Consider the following 26,629-nt stretch of genomic DNA (forward strand, 5'->3'; position numbering starts at 1 on the left):
GTTTTAACACCCTTATTTGTAATAATAGGCTAATAGCCTGTTTTTATCCCATATGGTTCAAGTTCTTTTTCCTCCAAATAGGGATACATTTTAAACACAATCTGAATAGTTGTGCAAATTCTCAAGGTTATGACATTGAGCCATTCTAGTGTAGTTTTTTTCATTCCATTTCATCTTGATTTTTAATATAGATACAGCTGTGATTCTTTAAATTTATTTTAAATTGGTTTATCATATCATAGGATGAAAAATTCAGCAATAACAGGAGTTGTAAAAGTGTAAATGGAGATATTAACAGTGATTTATTTGTGATCATTTATTAAATATATGGAGATACATTTTATAGTTAATGAAATTTGAAGAAATATTATTTAAACCTAATAAAATCAAATACATTTAGTTGATTTCAAATTATTGAATAAGATAAAGGAATGAAATAAGTAAGCCAAAAGTAAATGCTGCAAGCTGAAAAGATTATTTCTCTTTATTCTTCGCTATTCTTAGGCAATGTATTCTTATTATGAATCCTTTTAAATCATGATATTGAACTATCTTTAACAAACTTAAATAAATGAATTCTTTTCAAATATAACTGCATGTAAAGGCTTTAATTTAATAGGCAACTCACAAAGAAACAACATGACATAATTTAAAAGAATAAAGTGTAAAATTGATAACATTGTTTATGTACTGAATGAATCCTCCACACTTTCAAATACGAGCTAGAATACTAATAATGCAGGTGAGTCTTATGACTTCTGCGGTCCTTAGATGTTTGATGAGAATAGAAGAAAAAATGGGCATGAGGCTAACATTCAAATTCATTGCTACTATTTTTTTTCTTATAAAATAGATAATATGAACTTCCCAGCTTACAAAAGAAACTTTTCTTAAACATATTTTTTGTGTGATTTTTTGACATGTTATCTTTCAACCTTTAAGTTTAACAATAGGGATTGGTTTACGTTCACATCTTTTTCTATGCGTGGGCATGTGTATCTTCTTTGAGGTTGGTTGTGTGTTTAAAGGAAAAATGAATTATTTGAGCACTTTAAATATACATAGTGTAAAGTTTGCAAAAACATTTTAGAAAACCTGGAAAAAAAAGTGAATTTACCAGAAAGAGAAAACCATTGATTTTAGTTTAGTGGCAAAAGTCATTAACAGATAATTCTCAAAAGCAGACACACATGTGGCTAACAAGCACATGAAAAAATGTTCAACATCAATAATCATTAGAGAAATGCAAATCAAAGCCACAATGAAATACCTTCTCAAACCAGTCAGAATGACTGTTTTTTATTAAAAAGTTAAAAAATAACAGATGCTGGCAAGGGTGCATAGAAATGCAATGCTTGTATATTCCTGGTGGAAATATAAATTAGTTCAGCCACTGTGGAAAGCAGCCTGGAGATTCATCAAACAAGTTAAAACAGAGCTACTGCTTGCACCAGCAATCCCATTACTGGGTATATATCTAAAAGAATATAGATTATTCTACCATAAAGACACACGCACACATACATACAATGCAGCACTATTCACAACAGCGAAGACATGGAATCAACCCAGATGTCCATCAATGGTGGACTAGAAGAAAAACATGTGGTACATATATATTAAAAATACTATGCAGCCACAAAAAAGAATGAGATGATGTCCTTTGCTTCAACAGAGATGCAGCTGGAGGTCATTATTCTAAGAAAATTAATGCAGGAACAGAAAACCAGGTATTGCATATCCTCACTTATAAGTGAGAGCTAAATATTGAGTACACATGGACACAAGGAAGGGAACAATAGATACTGGTGCTTAGTTGAGAATGGAGGGTTAGAAGTGGGTGAGGATAAAAAAAAGTACCTGTCACATACTATGCTCACTACTTGGGAGACAAAATAATTGGTATACCAAATCCCAGGAATGTGCAATTTACCAGTGTAACCAACATGCGCACGTACTCCTGAACCTAAAATAAAAGTTGGAAGGAAAAAAAACGGAATAGACCAATTTCCACTTAAGATTCATGTGAACCAATATGAAAGAATATTGTTAGCCTCACTTTGAAATGAAATAATCTCGTATTTTAGTCTGTAATTGTGTGTGTTAATGTGTGTGCGTGTGTGTGCATAGATAGATAGATATTTAGTCCTTTGAAGCAGAATACTAAATATATATAATTTTTCAAAAGACCAAAAGATCAGACGTAATATTTTACTGCAAAGAACATTAATACTTTACAATAAACATTAAGCACAAAAGCTATTTATTGGGGGTGGGGAAAATGTATGCATTTGATTGCTAATGATTTTGGATACAAGCAGTTGTAAAGTTAGGTCCTGGCATAGTGCCATACATGTAACCTAGTGCCTGGCATAGTGCCATACATGTAACATAGTGCCTGGCATTAGTGCCATACATGTAACATAGTGCCTGGCATTAGTGCCATACATGTAATATAGTGCCTGGCGTTAGTGCCGTACATGTAACGTAGCGCCTGGCGTTAGTGCCGTACATGTAACGTAGCGCCTGGCGTTAGTGCCGTACATGTAACGTAGCGCCTGGCATAGTGCCGTACATGTAACGTAGCGCCTGGCATAGTGTCATACATGAAACCTAGTGCCTGGCATAGTGCCATACACGTAACCTAGTGCCTGGCATTAGTGCCATACATGTAACATAGTGCCTGGCATTAGTGCCATACATGTAACATAGTGCCTGGCGTTAGTGCCATACATGTAATATAGTGCCTGGCGTTAGTGCCGTACATGTAACGTAGCGCCTGGCATTAGTGCCGTACATGTAACGTAGCGCCTGGCGTTAGTGCCATACATGTAACATAGTGCCTGGCGTTAGTGCCGTACATGTAACGTAGCGCCTGGCGTTAGTGCCGTACATGTAACGTAGCGCCTGGCATAGTGCCGTACATGTAACGTAGCGCCTGGCATAGTGTCATACATGAAACCTAGTGCCTGGCATAGTGCCATACATGTAACATGTAGTCAATAAATATTTGTTGAAGAAGGCATAACTGAAAATTTGATTTTTGTGTTACAAATGGACCTTTAAAAAAGAGTCAATACACCTCCCTCCTTTCCCATTGAAGTGATTTGTTTATACAGTCAGAACTTAATAGTATCACAGATATTGTGTCCGTGTGCAATGATTACATTTTATTTAAACTGCTGTTTGTGAAAATCCTTACAGAGTAACACAAATTAAAACAAAGTAGAACTTTAGATGGCTTTCATTTTACATAATATTATTAAGCACTTCTAACTTTTTCTTTATTTTCATTATGTCTCTTCTCTTATTTCTATATAAATTTTTATAAGAAAGACCTCCAAACGCTTCTCACTTACAGATTTAGCTTAAATACAATTCAGTCATACAAAAATAAACCTAGGTGTTTCTGAGAAATTCTTATTGCTACTACCATCAAACTCATTTAATCATCAATCTTGTACAATGTATAATATATTTGACATCATTATTAAAAAATGGAAAATTATAAGACATAAGAATATTTTTTTCTGAAATAAAGACTATTGTATCTGTTAAATCAAAGCTAGCAAATCAATTTAATATCAATAATAATTAACTAAATTCCAAGAAAAACAGACTAATTGAACGTCCTCTAAAAATTATAAATAGTGCTAAACATAACCTTCATACAACTGAATTAAATATAATGATATAAAGTTCTCATGAATTTCAGGTTAAATTGTTAAATTTAACAGATATTAGTATAGCCAACGTGACATGAAACACACATAAGAAAAAGACAGACTTAAATACCACAAATTTTCTCTGAGCACTGCTTATGTGGAAATTAAATTTAAAACATGTTTTTCTATAATGGCTTCAATTTTTTTAAGTTTCCTCATCAACTGCTAACTACGTAATGACTACTTAGTAATACTTTTTATATACCTCAACCATAACATAATTATTTCTTCTGCCTTTGGATACTCCCACCTTTTTAAGGTTGCTTTCTTTGAAACAAAACTTATTTTGTTTGACAATACCAGAAATTTCACAGAGCCATCTGGGACAACAGACATGTCCTTTTAGAATATTCTATTAGTAGAATAAGTAGATTCATTCAGCAAATCACTTTAGGATAATACATATTTTGAATATTTACTCGCATGTTCTATGTGGAGAATAATTTATACATGGACTATGCAAATTTTAGAAGATTTTAAACACTATAGGTATTTTAATAAAGTTGCAGAGGAGTAGCAAGTTATTAACATTAAACTAGAATTTTGCAAAGCAAAAGCTACCTCTGTACCCTTGACCATCTAATTTCTTTGTTTACATGTCAAGACAGGCAAAAACTGTGTTCCATGGTAACATTTAAAATTTGCCCAAAATTTTAAAGCCCCATATATTTTAAATCTATAGTCTGGAATATTTTCATAACAGTCTTAAGCAACACTGAAAAAATAAAATTTTCTCATATTTTATTCCAATAATCCTAATTGATAGTAATTTAGGTCACTTAATTACTTCTCATAATCAAGGAAAATTGAATCTCAATGTTTTTACCCTTTTGAAAAACTTCTCCAAAGCTCCGGTTAATGTGCTTTCCAGGCTATAACAAAGAAGCGTACCGTACCTCGGATGCTGCTGGTTGCTGCAGATGTGGTTGGGCTGGTTGTTATGGCTACAGTGGTTGTGACTGTTGCAGTGGTAAGTGAGGGGATGGTAGTAGTGGGAAGCAAAGTGTTGGGAACATCTGGTGAGTGGAAAAAAACAAAATATAAAACAAAATCATATCATGCAAACAAAAGAGAAACACAAATGATTCAAATTATAAATACATATAACTTATTGAGGTTTAACTTTAACAAGTTTCAACAAAATATCAGGTACAAAACTGACTGTCACACAATTCTTGTCATTCTTTTTCACATTTTTTTCATACTCCAGCACAAAGCAAAGACTTGGAGCAATGTTTGAGAATAAGCAGGTCGTTTGCAATATTTAGAGTAAAATGTAAAATGACAAGAATTCATTTGTTCACTGAGTCATTTAAAAAGTTTGACATGCAGTAGCAAAATACATGTGGGTGAAACAAAAAATAACATGCTTTGTCAAAAACTTAACAGAACAGCACATACAGAAATAAACACATATATCACCATATAAGATTAACAAAATGTTAACGATGAATGTGTAAATGCATGTTAAATGCGTTTCAATTTTTTTTTTCTTTTAGAAAGACTTAATGATAGGAAATGAGAGCAATCTTTAGAAACAAACAAACAAAAGAAGCCAATTGTTATTATTATTGTTATTTTGCTTCTCTTGTTCTCACAAATGATGTTAATGCACAGTTTAGAGTCTTGCAGGTCTTACCCTTGTTAGGTGGTAGCGCCTTCTAATAATTTTGCAGTACCTAGGAGTCTTTAACAAGTATTGAGTCAACTAGCATGGCACCAGATATTCTGAAAGGTTTATGATTTATTTTAATATGGCATACCTAGGAGAGGTTACTGAATATATACTTGAACTGTAACATTAAATCTCTAACCCCTAATTAGTTAAGTTGCTAGAAGTTAACAGTAGCTTCCAATACAGAGAAAATAAACCCAGAAAGAATAGTGTAATGTTTAATGCACAAATCCTCTTTCCTTTTCCTAAAAATCACCTGAAAATATGAAGAGCAGCACAGAGAACTTTGAAACAATGCAGCCAATGTCAAGCCATGAGAACTTCTGCAAGATCCTCAGAGAGTCAAATCTTGTCTGAAGTGAATACACAAGTAATTTACACAGTGAGGAAATTAGAAACAGTTTCCAAATTACCTATAATTACTGTGCTGAGATTTGATTTCATGTTTCTTACACAGCCCCCATACATTCAGTGTTGGACAGATTATTTTGCTATTAAAAGGCTTCCTGTCATTCTCTCAGTTAAAGTCTTTGAGTCGTACCAAACATTTTCTAGTACTTTACTTCTGATAAATAGCCCTACTCAATCTGTAGACTATACCCGCTGAATTCTCTACACTGGATACACCGGAAAACAGCATGAGCTCACTCTCTTATCTTGAATATTGATGTTTACACCTGTTTTTCAACAGAGAAAATGCTTCCTGGACAGTCAAATTAAGAAAACAACCTTCTGAAAACCCAGTGGTGCTGCATTAATCACTGGGGAAAACGGGTAAAGCCTGGAGTGCGATTTATCATTATCATAAAGTAGAACTGACTTTAACAACATTATAAATGAAAAAAAAATATGTATATGGATAAATATGCTTCTTGTTTACTAATTGTTATAATAACTGCTTATTTCAAGGTAAGATTTCTTAAAAGGCTTAGGCAGACTGGAGGTAAATGAAAACATTTTATTTTTACTTTATTTTTTTTTTGAGACGGAGTTTCCCTCTTGCTACTCAGGCTGGAGTGCAATGGCACGATCTCGGCTCACCGCAACCTCCGCCTCCTGGGTTCAGGCAATTCTCCTGCCTCAGCCTCCTGAGTAGCTGGGATTACAGACATGCGCCACGTGTCCAGCTAATTTTTTGTATTTTTAGTAGAGACGGGGTTTCACCATGTTGACCAGGATGGTCTCGATCTCTTGACCTCACGATCCACCCGCCTCGGCCTCCCAAAGTGCTGGGATTACAGGCTTGAGCCACCGCGCCCGGCCGAAAACATTTTAATTTCAACTTTTATACATATCTAAATAGAAAATAATACATTATTTGTTAGCAAAACTATTTGCTTATTATGATCTCAATATATATGCATTTAATAAATGCGAAGGCCAATATCTTCCAAGGATATCAAATTTAAGAACAAACAATAATAATACTAGTCATTTAAAACTCCATGTAAATGCCCTGATACTTCCAAATTTATCACAGATTATAACATATTAGCTTATTTAATATCATATAGTCAGAATACAATTACATTGTATCTTATTCTAATAAGAAAAGTAGTCTTTCAAAATAAGCCCCATCATTGGATTATTAAGAAAGGGAATACAAATAACAGGATTTTGTTTTGTTTTTAGTTTAGGCAAAAATAATAATAATAATAGTACAATTAGGAGTCCCCCCAAACCCCTACCCCACTCATTCCGCATCAAAAAGTACAGGTAATAATAAATCCTGAATTGTTTTAAAGGCATTCTATGTATTTTCAAGTACTATGAGCATTCTTGTATAAAGCAAACAACATCTTTATTTCTTACAAGTGCAAAAATGTGTTAAACATATGTTTTTTCTAGGTTAATACTCCAATAATTTTAAAAGATGAGTAGTTTTAATAATTGTGAATCCACTTTAAAACAACATCTCTAGAATCTTTTAAAATATCCAGACAGAAACATTACAAATTATTATTTACATATAACCTGGTCTTTTTCATCTCTTCAGCATTATCTCTTATCCTTCTCTCTGATTTCATATGTGGTTAAAAACAAATTGACTGAAAGCAATTTGGTGGAAAGTGCCAATATGACAATTGGGTTTACAAAATGACCTGCCATAAAGAAACCTATGCCTGTTACTGTTAAATGTTTTTAACTACTACTGGCTCCATTTTGTTCTGTGTGTACTAAATACTGGTTCAACATTAACTTATTAATTCTGTTAATAGGACAAGGTAACTTGCAGTTACACTAATATTCTAAGTAATTTGCTTAATATGACATGACAATGTTGGACTATCTTAATATATGCTTTGCATGTTAACATCCTATCATTAATCAAGGGATATTTGAACATAGATCCCAAGACAACTATAAATACAACATTGTCAAATTTATGGCATGTGATGCATAATTTATGAATATTGGAATTAGAAATGATAACCATCCAATACACAGCTCAATTTATATATTTCACCTCTCATTTCAACACTGCAAAAGATGGGCTCATTTTTTGTATGTTTGTTTGTTTTCCTTGAAGAGTATATTCATTTAACCAACTATAATTGCATTTCCCTGAAATAAAAGTGTAGTTGTAAATAATAGGCTCAGCACGTCGACTTTACAAAAGAGATTAATTGTGTTGTATTATATATTTATAGTTTGTATTTTTATATGTTAAGGTATAAAGAGTGAAGAGTCAGCTATTGATTAAATATATAGCTAATAAAAAAGGTATTTGAAATGCAAACTAAGTGAAAGTAACTAAATTTTATCTAGAGCTGATTAAAGAAATTACTAATTATACATAAATTATTTGTACATAATTTAAATCCAAGTAAGGTAAGTTTCAATGAGGTTAATCAAAATCAGAATTTAAAATATTCTCATTAATAAGAAATTTGTTTGCTATCTAATCTAACAATAGTTTGCAGGCTGAAAAAATTTTCATCACAATATATAGGAATGTGTAGTGACAACTTCTCTGAAATCAAGAAATAATAATTATGTGTTTTAAATTTATTTTGACATTGATTCTCATCACATACTAGATAGGATATTAAATGAATTCATAAAGATCCAGTATTCATTATCTATACTTTAAATATATTGTTACACACACACACACACACACACACGTATGTATAAACTTTAAATATCTCTTTATACACACACACACACACATATAAACACACACAATTTACCTAAAGTCTGGACCTCTATGAATATATATATATATATATGCAGAAATTGTCTTTAAAAGAAAATGTGAGTATTTTTATTTACAGGAAACTAAGAAAAGTAAAGATTCCAAGATATGAAAATATCTGCTTATAATTTGGCCTACACAGAAAGTTTGAATTATAATCAATTATACTTTTCATTTCACTTATAACATATATAAAGTACTGTTTTCATGTAAAAAAGAAAATTCAGGAGTATTTCAATAACAGGCAGAACCCCTAAATCTAGTCAACTGAAAAGTTTCATAATTGTTCACACAAAACCTAAGTAGGCTGCAAAAGTTATTATTGTAAGTGAATGTTGGGTTGCCAGTAAATGCAGTATAAATAATCTGGGTACTTCTCTAAGAACCCAGGCACATGCAGAAGTATAATTTCAGCTGAAACAACACATTTGTTGAATCAGGAAACTAAAATCTGTGAACAGGACCATGACTAAACTTTAATATGATGAATTCATCAGTCCATCATCTCTCCTGCTCAACCTGTGTGACTCGGCTCAGAACTCCAAGTGCACCCAACATTGTGTTGAGGCAGCCGTAACGTTAAGGTTTCCTGTAACAACAGGGGCTAGAGTTCCTCAGAGCAGACACTTCTGGCTTGTTTTCTTTATTTTTCAAGTGCTGAGTTAACGTAGAGAAAGAAGCTTAATCCTAGGATACACAAAGACACCTGCCTCTGACCTGAGTGCTCTCTCCAATGACAGAGCTAGACATAGCTCTTTCTGTTTTTTGTCCTGTAGGTTCTCAGAGGCACATTCTGTTTCACATTTGTTATCTCTTTCATGTCCATCCTTTAAATCCTGGTTTAAATAAGATCTCATCTGGAAAGCATGCCCCAGTTCTGCAAAGAGTTAATATCTTCCTTCTCTGAGCTTTTAAGCACTTTGCAGGCACCCACATACATGTTTATATTTGTGTGTTTACTTCTCCCAATAAACTGCAGGCTCAGTCTTATAAATTGACGTGCTCTTGTCTTTTACAATATCACTGTCTTAGACAAATATACTCTGACCCAATCCTTCATTACCTTTTAATCTCAGAACAATAGCCCTTCTTGATGCACCTAGTAACCTGCTACTCTCAATTCTCAGCCTGATTTCTATCTGCTTTGTGAAGACTTCCTTGAACAACTAAGTCTCACCTAATTTCCTTTCGCCACCCATTGTGCTTTTGAGTCTATCTACTGCTTCCTTGACTTCCTCTCATCCATATTCCCATGACCAATAATGATTCCATTCATAACATACTGCTATGAGAAGACCCAGAGTTATGTGTATCCCACTACTTCCATATCCATTTCTGTCCCTCAGTGGAAAACACAAATTAAAAATGTGTGATGTTATAATAACATTTTCAAATTTGCTCTAGTTTACATAATCAATTTGTAAACTCTATTATTTTCATTCTTTTTAATAATAAATTGTACGGTGCAGTACATTTATTATACCTCAAAGCTCTTCATAAAATCTGGGTTGGAAATTGAGAAGCTGTAACATTTATTTGACACTTAACATATATTGCTTGTATTATTTTTCATGAACAAATGAAAGTAAGATAACAGAGAATAAACTCCGCAGTAAACTTCTGAGCTTTATCAGGGTGCCTAGCTCTATGCTTTCAATTTAGCATGTGCTTTTTGTTTCTGTTTCTTTTAAGAGATGGGGTCTTGATATGTTGCCCAGGTTGGAATGCAGTGGCTATCCACAGTGATGGCCATGGTGCACAACAGTTCTGAACTCTAGACTCAAAAGATCTTTCTGTTTCAGCATCCTGAGTAGCTGGGACTACAGACATGCAGCACAGCACTGGAAATGACAGGGGCTTTATCAGTAATGTAACTATAGATGATAATGACAATGATACAGTAGATAGCAAATAGTATCATTCTTAAAAATGTGAATCAGTAACTGAAGCTTATACTTGGTTAATCTCTGAAAAAAAATGTTGCTTCCCTCTCCCTTTTATCATGTGTGAGGTGATTTTTTTGTAATTCATTTTAAGAGTCTTCCAGTCAAAAGGAGTATTAAAAAATAAAAATGCAGCATGCGGAATAGTTTTATATTTTAAATGCAGATTTTCAATGTTTTTAAAAGCATTAGAGCTCTAAATCATATCATCCAATTAAAAACAATAGAAAAGTGTCTTTTTCTTTCTATTCTAATGAACGATTTTTTAAAAAAATGCCACCACATTTTGTTATTGGAGCTTATTAGAGCACAACAGATCCTGTATAACCTTGTCAAAATGAAATCAGTTTCAACAAGCACAGTATACAATAAACCGAAGAGTGGTACAGCACCTTTTTTCCAATAACGAGCTTTTCAGGTTAAAGGTATGTTCTGTTCTCTACAAATGCAGTGTACAATAATTTCTAACTTGTCAACCTGTTTTGTTTTCTGGCAGTTTCTCTTTTTAAAAATGGCATTCAGAATGGATTTTCGAAACAAAATTAAGTCTAAAGATTCCCAGAAGCCCAAGCTGCTTGTTTCTCTCCAAGGACTACTGTTCAATTGGGAGAACAGTTGTTACCATTTAGACTGGAATCCATAAGTTTACTTGCTTTCTACTTTATGTCACTAATGCCCTCTGCCAGGGGTGGTCCCAGGATAGTAAAGAATAAACAAAAATTAAGAGTTATTAGGGGAGATGCGGAACTGTTAAAATTTGAGGTATATAATTAGAATTACTATCATAAGATGTGTCTTTTTTGGTGAAAGGTATTCACATTTCCTTATAAAAAGTAACAGGGCATTTTTCCTTATTACTAATTGCACTGACTGACATTGGAAGCAATTGTAAGAGGAAAGTTTACTTTATTTGCTTTTGCTTGTGTGAAAAAGGAAGTTAATCTGCTCACATTATGCCCAGCTACATGCAGCAGCCTATTGGATTACAGCGTAAAAGTGGATAACAGCACCAAGTCTCTTACTTAGGTGAAAACCACCAGCTTGAGAAGGCCCCGACTCACCAGTACATGCCTCCTCCTCAACAGTCGTATAGAAACCCCATCTGCTTCATAAAAAAGAACCCTTTTAAAAATCATATTTGAACAAATCCCTTTTCATCCCTCTGATAGCTTCCACTGGTTTCTCATATTAAATGGAATCCTTATACAATAACAATAAAAAAAAAAGCTGTTCTCAGAAAATGAAAAGTACTGCAATTTTAAACTGTAGGCGGTAACTGTCAGTTCTAAGTAATTACAAGAAAAGTTTATGAATAAAATCAATGCATTATTTCAAAAAATGTATGTATTTTTTTCTTTTATAATACTGTTTTACATTCCAAACTGACAAAGTAAAGTGAAATTGCAAGTAGGAAAAAAAAAATGCATTTGAAGTGGATTATCCTATATCGTTTAGATCTGCCTCCTTCCACACTGTGAGCCCTTTCCTACTCGTCCCTTAAAATACTCTACCTAAAGGTAAATCACATGATTTCGTCGAATACTTCAAGTTCTGTGAAAATGTAAGAGAATATTACTGTCGTCCCTTAAAAGAAAGACATAAATCAACTATGAATACACGCAAGGAGAACTGATACAGTAGAAAAATACTGACTGAGAAATCCGAATATTTTGACTGTTCATGTAGGCTCTGTGGTAAAGTAGCTGACATTTGACACATCATTTAACCTCTATGCATCTATGCCTCCTCATCTAAAAATTGAAGACTTTCTATTTTGTCATTTATATAATTTTTTGGACTAAGTTTTTAACGATCAATCAGAGTCAATCTTCTAAAAGCAAAGCATCTTCACTCAAAAAATTATACATGCCAAAATATTTGCACATGACTTCAGGAGATACAGGAGTTCATAAAGGTGTTTGTTCAGATGCAAAATACAGTGAAGCAAATACATTTGTTGCCTCCTATTCCATAATTATTTCAGCTGCAGAATAATCCCATGTATATAAGAAAAAATGATCTTAATATTAATGTGCTTTAAAAATATTAAGATTAGTGAACATTTCAGAATACAAAAATTACTCCTCTCAGTAAGCCATCCATATTTAAATAGAGTATGCTTATGATTAAAAAGATTTTTTTGCAAGACAGGTTTTTCCATTTTTATCTTTCATTCTGTAAAATAGTTGTTTAACCCATATGAGGTTATATGTTTATATTATTCTATAGATTTATCACCATGTAACAACTTACCCTGAAATATGTTTCAGGTTTATCTTGATACTGCTTCTTATTTAATATACAAATTTCATCAAAGAATAAAGTAGCTTCCAGAATCCTGAAGGAGCATTTTTGAGGATGAACTAAAATGTGCTACATTTTGGAGGGTAAAGAGTGTAGTATGCCCACAGCACTAATTTTAGTGAATTCTAATTTTGACATGTGTTTGTTGGCATTGAAAACGTTTGTATATTGCAGCTATGTGAGAAAGAGATTCAAGGTGTGAGAGTGCTGAAGTAGGGAGCCTATTAGCCAGTTTTTAAAAGTAACAAAATGGCCGGGCACGGTGGCTCAAGCCTGTAATCCCAGCACTTTGGGAGGTCGAGGCGGGTGGATCACGAGGTCAAGAGATCGACACCATCCTGGTCAACATGGTGAAACCCCGTCTCTACTAAAAATACAAAAAAAAAAAATTAGCTGGGCACGGTGGTGCGTGCCTGTGATCCCAGCTACTCAGGAGGCTGAGGCAGGAGAATTGCCTGAACCCAGGAGGCGGAGGTTGCGGTGAGCCGAGATCGCGCCATTGCACACCAGCCTGGGTAACAAGAGCGAAACTCCGTCTCAAAAAAAAAAAAAAAAAAAAAAAAGTAATAAAATGAATCCAAGTGCAATATTGTATCCTGTAATACAAAAGGTTAGTTAAATAAAAATTAAATGAGATGGCAATAATGTTTCAAAGATTGTTACGATAACCTTGCTAACCTATTATCTAATAAAATTATGAAAGTCCATTTACAGGTACCTTTTCCACATCCATGTCAATAAATAGATCCACTCTGACATATCCTTAGAACACAACACCTGAATAAAACTAAATAATATTAAGAGGAGTGTGAATAAACACCTGTTGAGCTTCTCTTGTTATATCCACTCCTATCACCTGTATTCCTAATGGTCAGAGCTCTCATGAGCAGCCAGGTGTCTCTTATAAAAGGTTAAATTTCAGTTAGCAAACTCCTTGAACTGCAAAACTATGAAAACACATGTTTGGAGTAAATTGCAAAGCTCTTTAATTGCAAAGATTTTTATTAGAAAAATTAATTAATCTATGCACAGTATATGCTGTGAATTACTTAATTCTATAAGGCACATTTCAGATGAGTTGCTAAGTAAATACGTCTTTTTTTCCAATTTGGAATAAAAACTACAGGTTATTATTTTGTTGACCAAGAAATATCAATTATTACCCTGATTTTGCCCAGAAGTCAAGGCTGTGTGTGTGTTCATATATGTATATATATGAACATATATATATGCATCTGTATATTCATATATGTGTGTATATATGCAGATATCGGTATGTATGTGTATATATGCATATGTGTATATATACACACTTATTGCTTCACGAGGGAGAGACAGTCAGAAACAGATTTAATTATTAATTAAATATCTATTGAGCACCTACTATTCAAAGGTAAATTTACTATGCATATTTACTATGCACAAAGTTTCTATTTCCAAGGAGGTCATAGTCGAGTGTGAGGACATAGAATACATTCACATATACAGATGCATACATATATGGTACATACATAGGCATACATATATATATACATACACAAACATATGTATACACACACACAGCTAAATTATCACTTAATTATATATGCCCTGTAGAGAACGTAAATGAAGATGTATGTGACTGGGGACAATTTAGACAGTAGTGGACAAAAAAGGCCTCACTGAGAAATCGCATTTAATCTAAGATCTGAATAAGAAATCAATCTTGCAAAGACCAGCATTCCTGGCAGCATTCCTTGTGCATCCTGGACAAGCATCCAGGTAGAGGCAACATTTCTAAACCGTGAATGACCTTGACAACTTAGAGAAAGTTGAAAGAGGACCAGAGGAACAGAAGTGGGTGGAGAAGAGTGATGAGAGATGCCACTGATGTAGGCAGCAGCCATAAAACGCAGGGCTTAGAAAAGTAGGACAATGAGGGTTTGTGTTTTATACTAAGGATGATGAAATGCTTTTGTGTAAGTTTAAATGGGGAAATGACATGAAGAGGTATGCATTTAAAACGTTTATATATTGCAGCTATGTGAGAAAGAGATTGAAGGTGTGGGAGTGTGGAAGCAGGGAGCCTATCAGACAACACTTTAGTAGTCTAGGCCAGCGTGGATGATGGAGAGAAGTGACCACGTTGGGATCGGGGTTTGGAAGCAACGGTGATGGAGCTTCACGATGAGTTGGAGAGAAGCGGAGAATGGAATCAAGGAACATTTTTAGATTCTAGTACAAGTGCATATGTTGTTACAGTATTTATGAAAACTATATTGTAAGAAGCTACAAAGCAGGTTTTATGAAAAAATCTGTATCTTCTATTTAGAAATGCCATTGTTTCTGAAAACTAATGCCAAAATTTCCTCCCATTGGCCATTGCATATTGCTTGAAATCTCTAACAAATGAGCCAATCGACATATATATTCGGATAGAAAAGCTCTTGAACATTTTGGTAAAGCTAAAGCCTAGGGTTATTTGCACATAATCAAATCTAGAAGGACCGAGTGCCACAGATTCTACCCTTCTGATTACCTTATTATATACTACAACTGACAGAAAAGATTGTATGTAAATAATGTGAGGAAATATTTTTTAATGATGAAATTGTTTAGTGATAGAAGGCAGGAATGAGAGTTTTTCCTATGTGCATTTCAGTCTGTGATCCATCCAGCACACAGACATTTGTATTTAAGAATGGTATTTCTCCACATGATTTTTACTCTAAAAGCAGAAACCTTAATGTATCCACTTAATGCTCATCTTAAAACAAAGACATGTAGTTAAGCCTTAACTCTGTGTTGAGTGTGTATATATATATACACACACACACACACACACACACACACCCCTTTTTAGATGTTTTATACTGGAAATAGTGCACCTGTCTCTACTATTTTATGTCATTCCATTTCTCTCTGCAGAGTTCAACAGCATACTCATCCAGTCAGATGCACACCTGTCCCACAGACATCAGAGCTCTCCCTGCTTATTTATGTCCAGAAATGATAGCGTTTTATCTCAGCGATTAAAGAAGATGCTGTTTTAAGAATCATCCAACTAGTGACTACCTGGAAACTCTCAACCAGAGATGAGAGCAGCAACCACAGGGCTCTTCCATTAGCACACTGTTTGTTGCTCCATATGGATGTCTTTTCCACCCTTTTCTCCCTCTGCTGTGTATTTTCCATCTAGGCTTCTAAGACAAATGCTCCAAAGGAAAAATTCTCATTATGAGTACACAGAATTAACTTACCAACTGGTAGGTCTGTTTCTGTGTGAGGGAACAGATTTTAGCTGAATCCCTTTTGAATGTTTGCTAGGCTTTACATCTGTCCATAATCCAGCCTTCTTTTTTCCTTTCCCACCCACCCATATGATCCAGAAGATGTACTCTTAGTTCTCAATGTGACCTGTAAAGATCACCTTGCCTAAAAAAATCATGTAGCCTCTCAATACTTCTAGATGTTTTGTTGCCGGATGATTTAGCAGTAAATGCATGTTGCAGAGGCTGGCAACCTTCTAGCCTAGCTACACATTCACTATGAAGCACAGAAGGACATTTTTCATTTTATTGTGATGGAAGTTTTCATTAACTTTCAGACCATTGATAATCATGACATGAATACATAAAAGGTATTGCTTTGTAAGATTAGGGATGTATTATCATAATCATGTTTGCTTAGTTCTATGGTAAGAAAAGTTCAAAAACAATTTTAAGGTATTCCTTAATTATGCTCCTAATCTGTTTCTTGATGATTACTACATTCACTAACATATGCATTATTCTGCTAAATTTAGGGTCAGGTACTGATTACTCTAAAGGAACTGAATTTATACTTTGCACATCTGTTACATATTCGGAAAAGATGATAAATGGAGAGGAAACGTCCGTTAACGTGAAAATAAAGATACCATCCATGACTCAATTTTTCCTCTCCCATAGTAAGAAAGTTAATCGAAATGGAGAATCACTACCCAGGATAGAAGAGGAAATCTGATGAGCAGGACAAAAATATAAGCTTGATTCTGTTTTATTATATAGCATCTTAATACTAATTATAGAGATTTGACTTATCTTACTTGGTTGCAAAAATACATTTTACTGGAAAAACAAAATACATACATGTAAAGAAAACAGCCTGTGGAAAGGCGCATAGTGGGCAATTTCATTCTAAATGATAGCAAGAGTTAAGATAATGAAGGAGTGATGAATTGTTATATAAAACTTATTAAGGAGACAAATAATGAAGTAAGGAAATAAGTTAGAGCAGTCATAAAATAATTTTAGCACTCACATGGAGCTACTATGGTAAAAGGAAAAGTAAATTTGAAAAAAAGAGAGAATATTACAAAAAAAGAACTTTATGGAAAAGGCATCTCAACTCTGCTATAACTGGGAGACAACCTGAGCTCTCCCCCAAAGCTCTACTCATGATATTTGTTACCCTTGCCTACAATCTGGACCTGTCATGGAGAGTACAGCTATTGGCAGAAAGCAGAAATGAGTTACTAATTTTTCCTGTTGGTATTACTGTATTTCTTCCCAGATCCTGGGGAGGCTTTGAGCATGGAGGTGATATTAAAAAGTTTCAGCATCTCTGTCCATTTCCCATTTGTATTTTGAGGAGTGGTTATTAATTTATCTAATGAGTTTAAAGTCAGGTAAAAGAGACATTGGGAAAGCTAAGAGGGAAGAAATTTAGGGTGTTCTCTCTCAAAGCTTTCCAGGTGCTATACACTTCTGACACTTTTATGAGTGTATTTTTAATCAATTGATGATAAAGAGAAATACATGCATTGCTTCTAATCAAAAAATAAATTAGCATAAGGCCATTGGTCATTTCCTATAGCCATTCCTTGAATGACAAAAAGGTATCTACTATGTTCTCTACAGTGAATGGATACATCCAGGTAGTTTTTGCTTCAAGAGAAGATATTCAATCTACATTCTCTGAACTTGATGCTGCATTAGAGGAAAAGGTTGACTCTAACTTATGTTTTTTTATATGATCAATTTGTTATATTGTTGAAATTTTAAGACATTTTCTATCTCATAGCAAAAATTCAGAATTTTCTAATTTTTCAATAGTATTAATTTAATGTTGTGGGAAGCCTTCAGGGAAGACTATGAGCAATAAGCTGTACACAACTCAGGGGTAAGTTTCTTACCAGAGCCTTAGAGTTTGATCGCCCTTGGTATAATAAGCTTACTAGAAAGATAAAAATAATAGTAGTCTAATTTATTATATATCTGTATTACTGGCACTTTGTTGATTAATTTCATTTATGATGCTTGTCATATTATAAATGAATGTATTATTTATTTGTCTATAATTATATATATCATATTTGTATTACTTTAAATATTTTTATAATTATACTTAAATATTTATAAGTAAAAATGATGTTACTATTTTTAAACATTCTACACAGTTGGAATTACACAGAGTGTGAACATCTACAACACTGTATGACAATCTTCCTATACTCCCTATATCCCTTCTATTTTGTTTTACAATTATCTAAACACTTATCTTCCATATTAAACATATCTTCTAGAATCTTCTTGCTTGGTATTTACATTTGCTCCTTTGCACCTAGTAGATAAGTACTAAGTATCTATTTAGTGAATGAATAAATTTTTCCCTTGATCCTAGTTCTTCAAATATTAAGAATAGGAATGGATCAAGATATTCAAAGCCATTAAAACAATGGATGCAATCATCCGTTGTAAATACATATATAATATGACAAGAGATATACCTCAACATTTTTATAATAATCACAAGATATATACTTCAACATTTTTATAAACAAGCAAATAGTAAGAAAGTACTGGGCTCACAGGAATTAATTAGTATAACTATGGGCACTAATTTAACAGATAAATTTTCCATCGCCAAGCTTGTTCATAAAATGTGCTAACTTCTGTCTTACGGGAACCTTCACAGTGCAAATCTTTCATAAACATGATGTTTAATCTTACAGGCATTAGTATACTGATTCTGGTTAGGCCTTTCATTGAGTTTCTAAATTTAAGAATGGCCCTTTTAAATTACTACCTGGGCTCCTAATGCTGAAATTTTCAAAGGTATATTTAGGAGGGAGTGGGGGAATTGCTAGTGTCTATAACACAAAATATCAGGGCTTTTAACAATTAGATGTGGTAACATTTAAATAATGCACTTCCACTGACACCCAAACAATAAAATCTAACTGTTATGATGGCATGCAGATAGTAGATGATTTCGCAGAAAAGTGCTCAGACCTCCGTCAAGTTAAGAATGGACGGAATCTAGGCAATTGTGATAGAGTCAAAGACGAGGGTCTCGTCTCATGAAAAACCCTCTGTACTAGAGCTATATTAAATTATCACAGCGAATGTAAAATCAACCTTGGTGTAAAAGATAAAAGGATAAAGTTCTCACAAATGATCACTTATCATTGCATTCCAAAATGCATACAGCATTCATTACAGATTGAAATGCCACTCAAATTTCATCATTTAGTAGGGTTTTGAAACAGCCAAACCATTAACAGAAGAGAGTAGCTTTTTATATTTATACAACTAGTGACTAATGAAACATTATGCCCAGTGTGCAAAAGGGAAAAAACCTTTATTTTGCAATGAACCCAACTGGAGCCGCTTTTAAACACAGCATAATATGGTTTCACTATTTCAACGAGCCTCTCATTACTTGTGTCAATAATCCTAGGTAAACCACTGCTGAACTTCACAGCATTTATCTAGCAGCATGAATAGCATTAATCTATGGGGTGCTTTTGATTAATTGGAGTTCAAAATGCAAAGCCAAAAATGACTTCTCAGAAAGTGCTTAGAGAGGTATTTATTAGAAATATGTCAACTGCCAACTACCTAAAGCTAGCTTGGCTATTTAGGAAATCATGCTGTTGGCTAGCTTGCAAACACTGATAAAATATATGAATTTTCCTGACTTGAACTACTTTAAAAAAACAAATGATATACTTTTCATTTAGGCATGTTATTTTTTCTGTCACTTCCTTTCTAATTCTCAATATTTTATGTCATATTGCTTTTGACATGATGTGACATGCTATACAACATGCCCCCAGGTTCTCAGAAACTGTGAGGTGAGAGAAGCACTTAGAAAATTGGAGTGAATCAGATAGACTACACTTTACTTACATGACTGCATGATCTAAACATCCAGGAAGCATCAACTGAAATCTACTCTTGGATCCTGCTCCAAGGATCTAACTTACCCTCCTGACACACCCAGTGGTTGCAAGATTCTGGCAGAAAGACCAGCTGAGTCTGTCTACAGGGTGAGCACATTTAAATCCAATTTATCAGTCTAGTTTGATTAAGTTAATCTTTTCCAAAGTTGAATTTTGTACAATTCATGAAGTGCCAGAAATTAAACTCTTAGTTCTATTATTTTCTAGATGTTTTAGATGAATAGCCTATTCATTGTGAGTTTTTCATTGCTTACCATAGCAGAGTGATATTAAATACTGAGAGATTTTGTACAATAATGAAATTTGAGAATAGGAAAGCTGTATATTAACTTAATATATTAAGTTTTCCCAACTTGGGCAAAATGAACAAAATGAATACCTGGAAAAATAACACTCTTTAGATTAATTTTTTTTCTAAAATTAATCTCTTTACAAAGAAATAGAATAAATCCCCAAAATTCATTTTGGAAAGTTATGGAACAAACAGATACTTTTTGTAGTATTCTATAATTAGATTCAAAGGAAAGATAGCAAATAAACATATTTTGTCCATAATTACTAATATCCATGATTTATGACAATGCTGTGTTACATACAATACTCATTTAGTATACTGTAATATTAGGTTGAATATAATACTAGCCTCCCCTCCCAGAAAAGTTTTCTTGGTGAAATATGATGAAAGCCTTGCATTCTCTAATGGCTCTTCCTAGTGAAGATTCAAAATGCTCTCTGGCACATCCAATAAAGTCTGAGAAGTACTGCAGTAAATACCTAATTTTATTTATTTCAATATTCATCAGCCTCATAAAAAGTCATCTCCATCTAACAATATCTAAAAGACGCTACCTTATGAAAAACCCATTGTGGCATTTGAAAGTTGGAAAACAGATTTTATTCACTCACGGGGATTGGTATTTCTTTCTGCAATTATATTCTATTCACTCAAATTGTGAGGTGAGTGTGGTCAAGAAAAAATGCCTGTAGAAACGTTAAATTGCTGTTCATATGGAATTAACGCAGTTATTGTCAATATTCTACACTTCTGTTTTTGCTGCATTTCAATGACACACCGTCATTCCTTGTGAAACCAGTTATAGACATTATAAAGTAAATGTTTATGATAATACAATAAAAATTCGCTTAAAGAAAATGTAATTTTTATGATTCTAGATTATAACTGAAAGCATTTATCTGAAGAATTTAAAGACAATAATTCAGGTGCCATGGGTCAGGCCTGTAATTCCAGCCCGTTGGGGGGCCAAGGCAGGCTGATAACTTGAGGCCGGAAAATTGAGACAAGCTTGGTCAACATGGCAAAAACCCATCTCTACTAAAAATATAGTGGTGCACGCCTGAAATCCCAGCTACTCAGGAGGTGAAACACGAGAATCGCTTGAACCCTGGAGGTGGAGGTTGCAGAGAGCTGAGATTACACCACTGCACTCCAGCCTAGGCAACAGAACGAGACTCTGTCTCCAAAAACAAAATTAAATAAATAAAAATAAAATAGAGACAGTCATTAATATAGTTTATGAGTCACTATCAACTTTTAATAAGTAGAGTTATAACTGAGAAAGCTTTTCACGAAAACCATTTTTGTGTATGTTATAATTTTATTAGTCTGACTGGGAATATATTAATATTAAACCTTGGAGATACTTATGAGATATCCTTCTAAAATGAAAAGAAGCCATGTAATTTTGTTCACTGTTTTTAAAATTCTGACACATTTAAACAGTTTTTCAGGTTATGCATCCTTTCACATATAACGTTTTCACAGAGGTACTCACCATGTACAATGAGAACATACTCTGCGCTGCTTTGGCCGATGGTGTTTGTGGCTTCACAGCGATATGTACCGTTGTCCGTTTTGTTCAGGAAAAGAATGTTTAGCTCTCTGCCACTCACAACCATTCGGTCAGGATCTGGTAATTCTCCACCATCCTTTGTCCACAAAACAGGTTCTGGCCTATTGGATTGAAATGTGCATGTAGAGAGCAAAAATAAGAAATGTTACATATCTGTGAATTAAGTAAATCAATCAATTTTAAAATATTTAACATATTTTCTACACAACCACATGCTAAGTTCTCTAAGATTCACTCAAAAGAACCATCAAAAACTCCAAAGAGTTGGAGGTATAGCAAATATAATTTACTTCTCTTCTATTTAATTTAGCAGGTATGTATTCAGAGACTGATTTATAGAGTTACCGTAGCAGTCACTTCTGGTTCCCTGCCCAGGTCCTGTGGCCCAGATTCTGCTGCTGATGACTCATACCCCACAGTGAAAAATTGGCCTTGGGCTAGAAGGGCAAGCCTTCTTCAGATGTATTTGGATATAAATAAAGAAAAAAATATATATATATATGAATGTAAATGAGTATAAAAATCTTTGCACTTGGGGCCACCCCTGTGGTACAGCTTTGCTTGAATCTTCTCACTTTCACCTCTGCTGCTTTTCTCATTGTTATAAGAGGATTTTACTGTGAGTTTTCTTTTAACAAAATTCCTGCAAAGAATCCCAATCATAATATGCTTTTAGAAAAGAAAGGATAAATGAACCATAGATCTCCCTCTTCGAAAATTTCAGTCTTCTGTAATAATTAATGATAGAAATTGTTAATATCTATCATCATCTGGCATTTGTTATACTAGGTGCTTTCCATTTATTTTCTGTAATTCTCAAAAGAACACTCTGATGAACATTACTTTTTTAAATGTACTGTGTATAAGAATATAGATGACAGAAGTCTTCAAACCCTGGTCTTCCTCTATAGTTGATGCTTCATCTACTGTCTCCTGCTTTCTAACATGATGTACATTTTTCCAGTCTTCTTATGGAAAGTTTTCTAATTTAAGCGTAATATTATCACATGGAATCATTTTCTCAAAAGCTTTGTAAATTTGATAGAAATATTGAATTGATGTTATGTTACTGTGAATAAAACTAGAACATGGGCATTGAATAAGTGATGTCTATGGGTGTGACATCCCTTCTAAGAGGAAGGATATAATTCTAACATGATTTTTGTAGAAGAGGTAAAAGTTGTGAAAAATAGTAAATATTGTGAAAATATTAAAACAAGCAGCTTGGCATTGTGATAAAGGAATTGATCATTAAATGTTTAAGTATGGAAAACACTTGGAGAGTGTGATCTTTTAATATAAGAAATATGTATTTTTGTCTTCTTCCCTACTCCTAACATAGTGCTCCTGAAGCCTCTATAGATAGGGTGATAGCAGAAATTTTTGTTATATTTTCGCTCTTGTTACCCAGGCTGGAGTGCAATGATGCTATCTCAGCTCACCACAACCTCCGCCTCCTGGGTTCAGGCAATTCTCCCGCCTCAGCCTCCTGAGTAGCTGGGATTACAGGCACGCGCCACCATGCCCAGCTAATTTTTGTATTTTTCAGTAGAGTTGGGGTTTCACCATGTTGACCAGGATGGTCTCGATCTCTTGACCTTGTGATCCACCCACCTCGGCTTCCCAAAGTGCTGGGATTACAGACGTAAGCCACCGCGCCCGGCCTTTTATTTAGCCTTTGACCCCTGTTCCTGTCAGGAAACTCCTAGGACTTTTATACAGTCATATGCCACTTAACTATGAGGATATAGTCTGAGAAATGTGTCATGAGGTAATTTTGTCACTATGCAAACATCATAGACTGTATTTACACAAACATAGATGACATCGCCTACTATACATCTGGGCTATATGCTCTAGCCTACTGATGCTAGGCTATAAACTTGTACAGCATTTTATTGCACTGAATACTGAAACAAATTATAACACAGTGGTAAGTATTTTTGTGTATAGACATAGAAAAGGTATAGTAAAAATAAAGTATTATAATATTTTGGGACCATCATCCTATATGTGGTCCATCATTTATCAAAGTGTTATGTGGTGCATGACTGTAATTTCCTGAGTGGTAGGAGACTCTGACCAGAACTTCTAAGTCCCTTGGAATTTCCCAGGTGATGGGAGAAATTTTTGTTCTGAGATGTTCTAAGGAGAATTTCCTGGTGGGCTCCTAGGCAGCTTACTGGATAATTACAAGTTGGAACTTTCTGTCCCATCTTATCTTCCTTTCAACCTCCAGGAAGTTGAGGTGACTGAAAGTTGAGATGATCATCAATGGTCAATGATATAACTAATCATCCCTACCTAATGAAGCCCCCATAAAACCCAACAGGACAGAGTTCGGAGAGCTTCTGTATTGCAGAGCATTTGGAATGTCCAAGGTGAAGGCTTGCTGGAAGACGGCGTGGAAATTCCATTCCTCTTCCCTATACCCTGCCCTATCCAGCTCCTCATCTCACTGCCCACTGTTCATCAGGTTGCCTTTGTAAGATACATATGCAGAACGTGCAGGTTTGTTACATAGGTAAATGTGTGCCGTGGTTGTTCCTGTACCTATCTACTTGTCATCTAGGTTCCCTCATCTTTCACCCCACAACAGGCCCCAGTGTGTGTTGTTCTCCTCCCTGTGTCTATGTGTTCTAATTGTTCAACTCCCACTTATAAGTAAGAACATGAGGTGTTTGTTTTTCTGTTCTTGTGTTAGTTTGCTGAGGATAATGGCTTCCAACTTTATCCATGGCCTGCAAAGGACACAATTTCATTCCTTTCTATGGCTGTATAGTATTCCATGGTATATATGTACCACATTTTCTTTAACCAGTCTATCATTGATGGGCATTTGGTTTGGTTCCATGTCTTTGCTATTGTAATCAGTGCTGCAATAAACATACGTGTGTGCATGCATCTTTATATTAGAACGATTTATATTCCTTTGGGTATATACTCAGCAATAGGATTGCTGGGTTAAATGGTATTTCTGGTTCTAGATCCTTGAAGAATCATTCACACCAATAGTATAAAAGTGTTCCTATTTCTCCACAGCCTTGCCAGCATCTATTGTTTCTTGACTTTTTAATGAAAAAGTCTGGTGCTGTTCTGACTGGTGGAAGATAGTATGTTACTGTGGTTTTGATTTGCATTTCTCTAATGAACAGTGATGTTGAACTTTTTTCCATGTTTGTTAACTGCATAGTCTTCTTTTGAGAAGTGACTGTTCATGTCATTTGCCCACTTTTTGATGGGATTATTGTTTTTTTTCTTATAAATTGGTTAAAGTTCCTTGTAGATTCTGGATATTAGACCTTTGTCAGATGGGTAGATTGCAATTTTTTTCTCCCATTCTGTAGGTTTCCTGTTCACTCTAATGACAGTTTCTTTTGTTGTGCAGAAGCTCTTTAGTTTAATTAGATTCCATTTGTCAATTTTGGCTTTTGTTGCAATTGCTTTTGGCATTTTTATTATGAATTCTTTGCTCAGGTTTATGTCCTGAATGATATTGCCTAGGTTTTCTTCTGGGGTTTTTACGGTTTTGTGTAATATTCTTTATATTTAATAAGTACAAGGAGTGAATATGAGCCAAGTGTTCCCCTGATTTCTGTGAACTATCCTACCTAATTAACAAAACCCCACCAGGAAGTCACAGGAACCATGGTTTGTAGCTAGCTCTTCGGAAGTACAGGTAACAGCCTAGTGCATGTGAGTGGCATCTGAAGTGGGAGGCAGACTGAGACCTCAGTCTGTGGTCTGACTTATACGTGAATTGAATAACATGACACTCAGTTGATGTCTTATGAAAAGCCAGTTGTTGGTGGGGAAAACTGATTGTTGCTAACATACATTTTGGTGAACAGAGATGGAGTGTTGTAGTAAGTGTGTAAGTAGAAGGCAGTAAACAGTTTAGTTTTTCCTGTCTTCAGAGAGATAAAAAACAAAAAGGGAGTGTATATCAGAACTACACCCACAAAAATTCTGAAAGAGCATTTTATGATAACACGTGAAGAAACTAGATGTTAAAATATTGGACAAATGTAAAAATCTGTATCATTCAATTAGACAGACAATATGCTGCCCTAGCACCTTTGCTAAAAGCCAAATCATTAATAGTCCTCAACTTGCTTCATTTATCTTACATCTTTTAACTGCTGTTGGAATTTCCCAGTTCTTATTTTACAGCAGGCAGTAAATACTTATACTTATATACTTATCATCTCTTGAAGCAGCAAAAAATGATAAAACTATAATTTGTAGCAATGTAGAAATCTTGTCCTTTTCACAAAGTTATGTAAGTTCCATATTAAAATCAGTTACGGTAGTGATACTTTGGGGTTTAGAAAATTCATCTTTATAATACCACTAAAGGAAATAATTTAGTATCATAGGAGGCAAACTTTTCGTGATGTTTGAACTTTTAAACATGTACAGAAAAAATTGTATACATGTATTTATACACTTCCATACACTCAAAATTATCCCCCAAAATCTAAAGGGTCAGGATTTTTCCCTAGTTGTGTTTATAAGCTTTTAGTCTTATAGCAAACATCTTAAAGCAAACATCTCTGTAAATATGTAGTTAAATTCACATAGGTATTTTTAAATTATTTACACAGAAATGCAGTTGAAGATCTAGATAAAGTATTCAAGTTGCCAATTTGTATTTTAAAACATTTTTTTCCCAAAAATCAATTTAAAAAACAACCTTCCTTAA

General features: G+C 34.2%; 1 protein-coding gene across 6 annotated transcripts in view; it reads right to left on the reverse strand.

Annotated features, from left to right (window-relative positions):
• The window catches only part of CADM2 (cell adhesion molecule 2), a 1,112,757-nt gene that overhangs the window by 86,795 nt on the left and 999,333 nt on the right, over positions 1-26,629 (reverse strand). For 3 of the 6 annotated variants that reach the window (XM_035283214.3, XM_078358553.1, XM_008986461.5), the window contains 2 exons: positions 21,847-22,025; positions 4,622-4,741 (listed from right to left, as the gene is read on the reverse strand). In XM_035283214.3, the coding sequence (XP_035139105.3) occupies positions 4,622-4,741; positions 21,847-22,025 (299 nt within the window). The remainder of the gene's footprint in view (positions 1-4,621; positions 4,742-21,846; positions 22,026-26,629) is intronic. The other 3 variants (XM_035283216.3, XM_008986459.4, XM_078358555.1) reach the window with 1 other exon arrangement.

Source organism: Callithrix jacchus, chromosome 21, assembly GCF_049354715.1.
Source record: "Callithrix jacchus isolate 240 chromosome 21, calJac240_pri, whole genome shotgun sequence".
NCBI classification, from domain to species: domain Eukaryota; kingdom Metazoa; phylum Chordata; class Mammalia; order Primates; family Cebidae; genus Callithrix; species Callithrix jacchus.